This window comes from Aulonocara sp. 'chitande type north' Nkhata Bay, linkage group LG13 (assembly GCF_057382095.1).
Source record: "Aulonocara sp. 'chitande type north' Nkhata Bay isolate Kocher_YH1m ecotype deep benthic linkage group LG13, A_spYH_male_GT1.1, whole genome shotgun sequence".
In the NCBI taxonomy this organism is placed as follows: domain Eukaryota; kingdom Metazoa; phylum Chordata; class Actinopteri; order Cichliformes; family Cichlidae; genus Aulonocara; species Aulonocara sp. 'chitande type north' Nkhata Bay.
The window spans coordinates 27,419,089-27,430,775 of record NC_141356.1 but is presented as its reverse complement, the minus strand read 5'-3'; the positions used below and the strand labels follow the sequence as shown (position 1 = coordinate 27,430,775).

Sequence of the window (11,687 nt, the reverse complement as noted above, 5' to 3'; positions counted from 1 at the left end):
TCATCTAAAGGCCATGTGGAAAATGAGAATATTGGCCACTTCCTGTTTTCTTTCTTCTTTTTTCTTTGCATATTTGCCACACTTGTATGTTTCAGATCAAACAAAATCTAATATTAACAAAAAATAACTGGAGTAAATAGAAAATGCAGTTATAAACGAGGATTTCATTCATTACGGGAAAGAAATTATTCAAACCTACCTGGTGTTGTGTAAAAAATTAAATGCCTCTCACGTGAAATCACAGATTAACTGTGATTAACCACATTTTTTTGGAAGCTAAGTGCAATGTCACTAACTATAATCACAAAGTAAAAAGGCTAAACGATCAACAAAAATGTAACACATCATGCTGAGAAAAAAACAGTTGAGAAACAAAGTCACTGACGTATCGATCTTGAAAGAATTACAAACCTGTTTCCGAGACTTTGGGAATCCAGGAAATCGCAGTGTGTCCCCAAATGGAGGAAACTTGGAATAGTGGTGAACCTTGCCAGGAGTGTCCGGCTTACCAAAATTACTTCAAAAGCTTATCAGCAAATCATCCAGGAGATCACAAAAGAACTAAGAGCAGCATCTACACAACTGGAGGCCTCAGTTTAACATGAAGGTACATCTCACATTTGCAGAAAACATCCTGATTATCCTCAAGACATCTGTAACAAAATATCCCGTGGACTGATGAGAAAAGGTGAATTTTGGAAGGCTTCAGTTCTGTTCCATGAGAAGTAAGGACTCATCTGCAGATACTGCAAATGCTCGATTGTAGTTATTCGTGCCCAGATGTTACGTTTAGGGGACAATGACTTTTTCACACAGGGAGAGTTAGGTTTGGATAACCATTTCCCTTAATTATGTAAAATGTTTGATGCTAAAAATTCATGATTATGCACCCCCCCCAAAAAAAGAACAAAAACAAAAAACAAACAAACAAAAAAGCAAAGAGGGAAAATACTTTTTTCACAGCACTGGTAAATCAATTTCAAACTTTTAAGCTTGAATTAAAAGAAACGAACGCTTGTGCAGCTGCATACCTCTTTTTGTATAGATATTTTCTGACGCATTCCCATCTTGGCGCCTTATGTCTGCTATACATAAATTCAAATATGAAAATGATGATGCAAATCATGTTCTCTGATAACCAGGAATTGGTTAATGGCAGATACACACCCTTCTGTCTCCTTCTACCAAGGGTTTCATCCACAAACTTGTTAGCTTGCAGGTGCTGTTGAGGCCTTACACGGAAGCCTAATTTGAAATGTTAAAGGGATGGGTTTTGAATTTGCAAGTCTTATACTCAACACCATGCATCCTCTTCTGCTTATCAAATTCATGGTCGCAGGTGGTGTGGTATCCCAGCTACCACACCCTAGACAGGTCAGCAGTCTCTCAAAGGGCTAACACAAACATTTCATTACACGAAAACTTAGGACATAAAAAAATGTAGGTTTACAATACCTAAAGGCAGTGAAAACAAAACAACACCCATGACCTGTAGGCCTGTGAGAACCAAAAGGTTTTAAGTCTGGTTTTGAACGTATGCACAGATGTAATTGATCTCAAATCAGCAGACAGACAGCTCCACAGTAACTGAAAGCAGGCTCAGCAGACTGAGATGCGAGGCGAGAACAGTTACAAGATCTGAACCTGATGACCCGATAGGTCTTAAAGGTGATTCTATATTGCACTGAGAGCCACTGAAATGCCTTCAATACTGAGGTAATGTGGTCAGGTTTCCATGTACCTGTAAGGATTCTGGCTGCTGCATTTTGAATAAGCTGAAGACGTCCTACTGATGATTTGAGTCCTGCAAATAGAGCGTTGCTATAATTTCACCTACTTGATATGAACAAATGGACCAATATCTCTAAATTGGTTTATGAAAAGTGGCATCCCTGTGCAGAATGATGGACGCTAAGATTCACTGCTCAAACTTTCAAATAATGAGATCAGTGTACAGCTTATAATTAAAAGCTAAGAGCTCAGCATTTACACTCACTCCAGTTTCTAGGTTTCTGCGTAATGTCAAAGCGGATAGCTACCTTTATCACCTGCTAAAAGGTTTGAAAATGATCAAAAACATTTTACCCCCTGCATACTTCTGATCGTGAAATGTTTTAAAAAGTGCTCTAATGTGGCCATCCCTCTACTGATGCATTCACTTTAGTTGCTCTGCAGGATGCAGTCAGCTGCTCAAAGGCAAGCAAAGGACAGAACAGCAGGGAGAGCCTGCCAGCATCTGTTTAGACGAATTACAGTTTACAGGATGCCATCTATAATTAGAACAAGTGAATCGATGGCATTACAGCACTGGCACCTTGTAATAAGAGACGGTGGAGTCAGCAAAAATCAATTAGATGAAAAAAAGTGACATAAAGTGAAGGAGAAAGACAGGAGGGGGGAAATAATTGGCCGAGGGATGGTAGGTATCATGTTATGCAGGCTCCTGCACCTCCCTCTCCACTGTTTTGACTCCTACTACCCTCTGCGTCTTTAGCACTTTTTTTTTTACCTTCACATCCTCATGCGGAAACCACCTATTTGCTGTGAGGGACACACATGCACTGTGCGTCCTCGCTTTACTTTTTGCAAGCACTGTAAATGTTTTGTCTCTGTTCAGAATGCTTAAACGGAACAAACATTCCTCGTGCAGGCCTTGAATGTGGAAATATTTCAGCATATTTACACACCTAAATACTTCCTCTGTACCACACACACACACAAGTGCAGCTGTAAGTGGATTTGCCATGGACGAAAAGGGATACGGTGAAACTCTAATGGGGCAGTGGATCAAATGAATCAAATAATTTTCAGGCTGGGTTAAACTGTAAATACAGGTAAAAACATGTAAGGACATACTGGTCTTGACATTTCAATTGTCTGTTGTGTAGCTAACTTGCAAAGCAGCGTCTCACAAGATCACAAGACCATCTGGCATGTTGAGTTCTCTCTGCACAAGGGTAAAAGGAATATGCCAACAGATCTAGACAAACCAGAACTACATTATTCTGTGGGAAGGAGGACTTGGCAGGCAGATACCAATGACATGTTTTGGAAAGTGCAATAAAATGACCTGACAGACACACAAATTGTTAACCGCCTGCTGTCTATCACTTCCCTATTCATCACGGAGCTCTGTAGCAGTATGGCTTAATCTAAAACAAAACAACAAATCAAAACTTTTACAAGATACCAAAGTGCAATCAAAACTCCAACGTCAACAACACTGCATGTTACAAGCAGCACGTCTCGCGAGGCTGTTAAAAGAAACCGTATTATTAAAATGCAAATGAGCAGGAAATTACACATAAAACTCTGGACGGCAAAGTCGTGTTTTATCTTCAGTTTAATAGCATACAGCATCTTTTCATAAATACTTACGCGTTCTTCAACAAATACTGCCTAAAAATTAGCATCACCGAAAGTACAAAGTTGTCACGTGGATGTGAAATTTTGTTAGGCCGGTGCAGGAGGAGCCAACAGCAACTTGAAGCAAAGGTTAAGGCGAGTGAATATTAACATCAGAAACAGTCGTGACGTTAGGCTCAGTGGCCTCTGTGGGGAAGTCAGGGAGTTCCCAGTGAATCTGAGACGAGTCGAAACATATCTGTTAGATGAGCTGTGCACGCTTTAACACGTCTGTTAGGTGTGCAGGGCCTGGAATGACTGCCGCTTGATTAAATGGACTTGAGAAAGATATCAGAAAGCTGTTAGGGGTTAGGGGCAGTAGCCCTTTCATACCAAGAGCTGATTAAAGTTTAGAAATGCGTACGTCTTCAAAATATGACTAAGAGTGAAAAGACAGCTGAGCTATGACACTACCCTGTAAATTCGAAGAAGCACCGTAAAAGGCACGCAGGTTTTTCTGCAGCATTTAGAGTCTGATTGTCACTGAATACCTAAGACATGTCTGACTTTCCCAAAACCTCACCCAAACAGGACCTTGGTTTATCATTTTAGTAGTCTTCCAAAGATTGGTACATAATAAATAGGCAGAAGAGTGAAATATTATGGACAGAGACTTAACTTTGACTATAACAAGCTTAACAGGCTGCTCCAACAGAAGGCACTAAGCACAACAGGAACACAAATACACACTTGTTTTTGGCACTTAATCAGAAAAAACCCCAAAGCAGAGGCACAACCAATACTGACTGTTGTCATATAAAAGTGCAGCTGGTGACAGAGCATAACCAGCAGTGGCAATAAGACCGAGGGGCTATCATCTCTAATAACATTACCCTCACCGGGTTCATAAAGGAGGACATGCATGACCTTATGCAAGCAGCAGGGTGCCTGTGTGAGTCACAATCTGTCCCACAAGCACTTGAATTTTAACAGAATTACTGCTAAAATTGAATTTAAAGTTGAACTGTGAGTTGCTTTTACTGGGTACTCTGTTTGGTATGTCCAAGGAGTCGGCTGAGAGGGAGCAGAGGAGACAAGATGGAGCCTAGAGTGACCCCCCCCCCCCCAAAAAAAAGATGACAGGAATGGAAAAATGGAAGCAAAAGAAAGTCACGTAGATTGTTTTGGTTTACAGATTTGAGTCACTTAAAACCAAACAGAAGCCATCAGCATAAATGTGAAACCAAAAGCCAGTAAAAGAAATCCTGATCTCCTTCCTTCTTCCCTGCTCTGCCAAACCATACCTAGCTTAAAACAACCCACAAAGGTCAGCTTGTCTGAATTCAGACTATTAGATTACTCACTGCATAAACGCACTTGAGCAAGTAAAAGGAAGCTATACTCGGCTATAATTAGCCAACATCTATTTTTAAAAAAGGGAACACACCTTTGTATAAAACCCAGCAACAGGAGTTAGTGGCTTTTGTGTTTGCTGTTCTGATATAATACAAGAACATCCGCATTCAGGACTTAATCAGTGCGAAGCTGAGAGCGGGGTGGAGCATAAAGGCAGAGGCAGATGCCATTTTGGTTCAGGAATAACCGGCTCTGTTTCACTGAGCACTTACATACTATATTGTGTTAATACCGCTACCCTTTGATAGGATTCCTATACAGGTTAAAGTTACGCAATGCAAGAACATTCTCATCGACGTGCAGTTAAGGCTGAAAAGATAAATAACACTGTAGATACAGTTTATACACATAAAGAGTAGGGATGCACCGATCCGACTTTTCTTTGAGATATCTGCAGATACAGAGTATCGACAATAAATTATTAAGCTGCACTTGTCACGCAGAGGATTCATTTACTTATATGTAAAGTAACATGAAGCAAATAAACAACTCAGTTACTGAAATGAGACATAAAAACAGGGACTCCTGCCATCTAGGAAACTAAGCTGAATAAACACAAATATCTTAAAAAAAAAAAGAAGTATTTTAATATTGTATACAACTAATTTATGTGCAGCTGTTTCATTTCAGCTTCACGTCAAAGTCTCCACTGCATTTTCTCTCCTCTGCTCTTGTGTGGCGAAGGAGACAGACAGGCCAAGTGAAGAAGACGTTAACCGTATTGACCGCAATAAGCTCCTTAGAGCAAAATGTTCATGCGCACAGAAATAAACTGAGATATACACTGATCTGAAATCTTTGCCACAGATGCCCGATCCATCAGATCTGTGCATCCCCATTTAAACACTTAAATTTACCTGCAGTTATTACACTGGTAGGATCTTCAGTAGTCATTTAATATTTTCTAGTAGTCACATTTCAACAGTTTAAAAACAAAACAAAACAAGAAATACGATCTTATTATATATTATTACATATTATTCTGTTTTATAATATGATTGTCATCACACCGATTTACACTTCGGTCAGATTATGTGTTGAAGGGAGTATAAAGACAGTTTTGTTCTTCATTCATTCTTCTTCAAACTGTGTTAGCAGGTAGAGCCACCCTCTGCCTTTGAATAGCTGTTTGTGTGCAGGTCTGCTGTTCAGGGGTTTCTGCAAGAAGAGCTGGGGTGATGTTGTTGCACAGATCAGAGTCTGCACTGGGGTCTGTGACACTGCCGCTCTGCTCAGTGGGCTGGCGAGGCAGTGCAGGAGGGGGGAATGACGGTGACTGGAGGATGTCCACGTAGCGCTGGCTAGGCTTGGTCTCCCTCTGCAACACTTTTCTCAGCAGTGGTTTCAATAGCCCAACAGTCACCTGAGTACTGTGGGGGTCTGTGAAAGGAGGAGTAGAAGAGGTTGAACTGGACGCCAGGAAAGACGAGGAGTGGGAGGGAGTGTTGGGAGAGGGGAGGTTTTTCAGGACCATGTTCAGGATGGTGGTGACGGTGAAATCCTCAGGGCAAAGTGTCCACAGCAAGTCCAGGTAGGGATCCAGGTCTCTGTGATGGGCCACCTCGCACAACAAAATAGTGAAAATCTCCTTGTTGAGCAGCGGACTCTGTTTACAGCACTTCTGGGCCACCTGGGTGACCCGATACCACTGCTTCTTGCTCATGAGGATCCGCAGAGCCTGTAGGATTGCGTTGGGTCTCCCACTCACCAGCAGCAGCTCCACCTCTAGGTCCTGCTGCTGGTCTCTGTCTGGGTTTAAGCTGGACAGAAGGTACAGTGCTCGTTTATATAGTGGCACGTTGCTTTCATTGCAGTCCCCTCCTCTCCCACTAGAAAAACTCCAAGAGGAAGCCGCCAGGCCCAGACCCAACCCCGTCGAGCCCTGCTCCTTCTGGGCGAGCTCGAGGAATCTGGGCAGCCAGCTGGGCTGGAAATGAAAAACTGACCTGCAGAGGAGCTCAAACACAGGCAAGGCAGCTGAGGAAGTGGAGGTTGTAGATTTTCCTTTACAGTTTGTAAAGTAATCGACCTTAAGGCTGCGATTGTGTTTTGGTCCCCCATTGGTTAATGACAGGGAGGCTACAGGGCTGGATGACAGACCAGCACTGAGAACAGTTTTCCACACATCAGGGGGAGCTCTGCTGGACAGAAATCCTTCACCGTTGTAGTGTAGCTGCAGAGCAGACTGCGCCGCCTTCCAACCCTCGGAGGGAAAGATGCTGAAGATGGAGTTGAGGTACAGCAGAGCCTCTTTATCCAACTCAGGAGACGACAGAAGCCTCAATACTTCTTTCTCAACTAGACTCTCACACATTGCCTCCACCTCTTTAACACTACCCCTCACTAAAGTCCCCTTCACTTCCTCCAGCGAAACCAGAGCCTTGAGCTCAGCCTCAAGAGAACCCATTAGCTTGTCTTGCCCTGTGATACATCCACCTCCTCCATTCTGGGACAGCTGTGCTCCCTTTTGCTTGAAGCCTGCGCTGAGGTAGCTGAAGAGGATGGAGGCTAAAGAGATGGGAGCCTGGAATCTCCCCCCTTTCTTCAGCGAGTCCACGGTGAGCGGGGTGCTGCTCAGGCTCCTCTGCTGGTAGTATTTACAGGCCTCTTCAAAGACAGCTTCTACCAGGAGGGCTCCAGGATGAATACTCTCCACTGTACTGAAACCAGGAGACTTTATTCTGAAGCTGCAGTCTCTGGAGTCCGTCCCCCTGCTCACCACTACAAAAAGTCCAGTTTCTGAGAGTAGGTGAGGTGTACACATATCTGCCCTGTTTATATATAATAATGCTTCACTCATCAGCACAATCTTTTCCAGCTCTCTGCCACAGTTCAAGTCTATCAGATGCAGGTTTTGCCCCATAATTAGTGCCAGGGTGTCCTCATACATACCAAGGCTAGTGTGAGTGCTGTAATTTACCAAACAGTTGTCTTCTAGTTTGTATACTTGCCGCAGGACCCCGTCTTTCTGCAGGAGACAGAGCCAGCCTGTGCTGAGCAGCAGGAGGAGGCCTCCACAGGCTGTGGGTGAGAAGCTGCAGATCTCAGGTGGCTCAAGAGGAGACAAATATCCTAAGCAATCGATTACCAGCTTCATAAAGTCAGACTCTTTAGCTGAAAGCTTTTTAAGGGGGGTGTTTTTACATGTGGTGCTGACTGTAAAGGAGTCATAGCGAGGGGACCAGGAGAGGAAGAATTTGGAGATGTTCAACAGCGGCTTCGACTTCAAGTCAGGAAGAAGGTGCACATATTCCCCTGAGCTGACCACAGTAAAGTCAGGATTATTGTGGAGGGCGATTTTCACCCCTCCCAAGCTGACAGCCGTCTCGTTCACCTCAAAGTCACGTCTGCAAACACAGTATCTCAACTTATTCCTTGTGGCGCTGAGGACAGGGGAGCTTTCTGACGGCGGCCGCTCCTCGCACCAGATGATAAGATTAGAGCAAGCACAGACAGATACCACTTTAGCCCGGGGACTGTTGCACAACTGTGATGTCTGCAGGAGATGCCAGCCAGACTTGCACTCCTGGAACTTCCAAAACTCAACTTTCCCACTTTCATAAACCACTGCCACGACCGCTGCACCGCTGCTGCTGCCGCCGCCGTGATGCTCCAGATAGAAAATATCCACGATGGGCACGTTTACGCACAAATCCAGTTTCTTCTGGTTAGGAGCCAGCTGGGGTCTTTCATACTTGTCAAAAGTCACAAGACTGACCTTAGGCTTGCGGAGGACGACATGGATGTGACGTCCATCTGGGCTCATGCGAACTCTGTTTATCTGCTCGTTGTTATTCAGACTGAGTATCTCTGTCAGCTCTTTACCGTGAGAAAAGTCCCCGAAATCTGACAGCTGCTTCAACACCAACCCCGCCATATTTCTCCGTTTCCACACCGAGCAGCAGCCCGTAAATACTTTGCCACAGCGTATTAACTAGCCTGCTAGCTTCTGTGGCACATAATCGGGGTCCAGAGTAGCTAACTGAATGGCATCCCGTTAATCTTCATCCTCAAGGTCCGTGCGTGGACAGACGTCCTTCGACAGCCGTCGTCCCCGGTAACGCCATGTCTGTCGACGACAATGAAGGCAAACAGTTCGCTAAAACTGACCTCTGGGTAAGTTTTAATCGAGAAAGGCGCTCTACTCATTCCACTGCTATGCTAGCGCTCCCCTAACATCACGGGATTGTTAATTTCCGGATACTCGGGCTGTTTTGCATAAGAGGAGGAGCCACGGCTGCAAAGATCGTGAGCGAGCAGAAGGAAGAGCGACAGCAGAGCAAAAGCGATACATATAGTACAAGAAATGGTGACGAGATCCGGTACATACGTTTGGAAACTCTTCTTTAATATTACTGACAGCACTTAATTAAACTTATTAGAATGTGTTGAATGTGAAAGCTGGAACACGCAAACACAAAAACTGTGATACGTACTGCTTATGTCTATGGAATAAGAAGTGTAACTTTAGTTATTGTACTTGTTTCGTCTTATTTTGTTACGTTATGTTATACATATTGATATCACCTAGTAGCCTGTGCAGTCTTATAATATGACTTTACTCTGAATTTATTGTATTATTAATTACTTCAATTAATCACTTCAATATTTTTATAACACAGGGGTGGGCAATTAATTTCCCCAAGTATCTGTCTGTCTGTCTGTCTGTCTGTCTATTGTAGTGATTGGACAGTACGTTTTTCTCACTAACTACAGCACTGGAAACATAGCTGGCAACTAAATTGAGCAGGGTTTGTGTACTAGTACAAACCCTGCACTCACCCAGTTCATTCTGTAGTCTTAGTCTTAGTGAATCACTTGCTTACTTTGTTGTTTGTATACATGATTTGCAGGTACATCCATTTCCCCCCAATAGAGAAACAATGGAGTAACTTTGGAGCTCCAATAACAGTTCGATATTGTCTGAATAACATTCAGACAATGTTCAGTTTGGCCTGAAGTGTCACCTTGAGCAAGAGATTGAATTGCTTTCTGTTCCAGCTTGATAGCAGACTTTAACCTCTACCTTTGAAAGGTCAAGCAAATCAAAAGTACATGGCCCTTTGGAAATCAGCCCTTCCACAAGAAACATTATGAGAGAGACACAAATAGAAACTTGGTGGTAGATGTTTTTAAAAACTTTAATTTTTGAAAATAGGTGCAGACCTTTTAAGGATTTTTTTCGCAGATTTGACTGGTGCTTGTTTACATGCAATTATTATGCCCCAATTTATGCTGAAGTTTATTTAAACAATGCATCAAAATCACTATCCACATATGTGCGTGGGGGCATTTCAAAATGGCTGTCAGTGAGGACTGTGGTTCCACATGTTGTTGCAGTGCATTAAGAAAAATAAGGGCAGGGAATTTGCTCAGCAACGCTGGTGCTGGAAATAGCTTAAACACACATGAAGAACGAATGCTTTTCTGCTCGGACAGCTTTCTTAAAAGGTTGTTTTTAAACCAGTACGATGTAACTATGGAAACCAATGTACCTCCATGGATCTGGTGGCAAGAGTCCATCTTTACTGGCACAAAGCGAGAAACTGCTCTAGCACATCCGTGTTCATTTTGGCAAAAGGGTGCGAAAAGCGACCGCCGGCCAATAAACAGTCTCACCAGAGTTCATACAAACCTGAGAAAGTGACTCACTTAAATCAGCATCCAAAGGCCGAGCCAGCTCGAATACCACGTGTGTGGTTGCAGGAGGATTTGAAAGGTGATGTTGGTCAGGCTTAGTGTCTGTAAACAAACAGCCTGGTAGGTATTTCAAAAACAGCTAACATAGCACACACAGGTAGAAAAAAACAATTTTGCCTTGGATAGAAAATACAGTTTATTACACTGGGAGTGAAAGGCTCAGCGGTGACTCAGTGGAAGTGAATGTCTGCAAGTTATTGAGGCCATGTTTACTGCCTTAGCAAATTTCAGGAGCTATCAAGTTAGCCCACTCTGAAGCTTTGCTGAAGCTTATCTTAGAAGCATTTTAGCGAGAAAAACAAATCTAAGAAGGTGCTGATTACAATAATTTCCTTGAGTGTTCAAGCAGCTCTAAATTTTGCTGCTTTTATTGTTATAAATTAGTCAAGTTGTCCACAGAGACAAAACATACACGCGGTCTCGAGTGAAGTCTCAGTATTGTGATAAAATGTGGGCTTCTATGATAAAATTAAGGCCTGTTGAGCTTGTCTGTGTTTGATAATATTAACCAAATCAACAGGAAACCTTGTGATACCAATAGCATAATTAAATCATGCTGAAACTTCCACTGCCTGCCCCTAAATTGAGCTATCTGTTGCACAATCATATTTATGAGATTTTACTCCAGGTCAGTCTTTGCTAAATTTTAAACCACTAGATAAAAGTTTTTGCTCTGGCATGTGCAGTAGTTCACCTGATATCCAGGAGGAGGCAGTATTGATCTTCAATCGCTGCACTTTGGTGACTTTAAAGTTCAGAGTACAAAATAATGAAAAGAATATCTGTGAAAAGTGCCCACTGAGGTATGTGGATGATGTTTTTCTTATTCTCACTCTTACCCCGAGTGCACAAATGCACCGAATCTTACTCTAAAGCACGCCAGACAGCACTCGCTGTGTCTTTCAATTATTATCACATGTCTGCACAGAGCCAGCATCACAAGGCTGATGTCTTCTCTCGACCGCAGTTAGCTCAACCGGTCCCTTAAATCTCATGACTTTTATTGTTTCTATTTTACATCACTGCATCCAAGCAGTTCGAGCTTTCCAGTAAAACCTGCGGTAATCCTGATATGGCTGGATGAGAGACATGTTTTTTTAAATTAATTTTCCACCTACGTTTGACCAACTAGGTGATCCAAAACAACGATGTGTTAGTTACAAAAGCTGCATCTTTACACCATACTCAAATTCACATATTCTTCTGTTAGTGTCTGAAATTACAAG

General features: G+C 42.9%; 1 protein-coding gene across 1 annotated transcript; it reads right to left on the bottom strand.

Moving 5' to 3' along the window:
• Positions 1-5,636: 5,636 nt before the first annotated feature.
• hps6 (HPS6 biogenesis of lysosomal organelles complex 2 subunit 3) lies at positions 5,637-8,955 on the bottom strand. The gene has a single exon (XM_086259575.1). The coding sequence runs from the start codon at positions 8,636-8,638 to the stop codon at positions 5,843-5,845; it is 2,796 nt and encodes a 931-aa protein (XP_086115701.1). The 5' UTR covers positions 8,639-8,955; the 3' UTR covers positions 5,637-5,842.
• Positions 8,956-11,687: the final 2,732 nt, after the last annotated feature.

Bases quoted from the DNA above. Each gene is read 5' to 3' on its own strand.
- hps6 (XM_086259575.1), bottom strand. From the start codon at position 8,638: ATGGCGGGGTTGGTGTTGAAGCAGCTGTCAGATTTCGGGGACTTTTCT.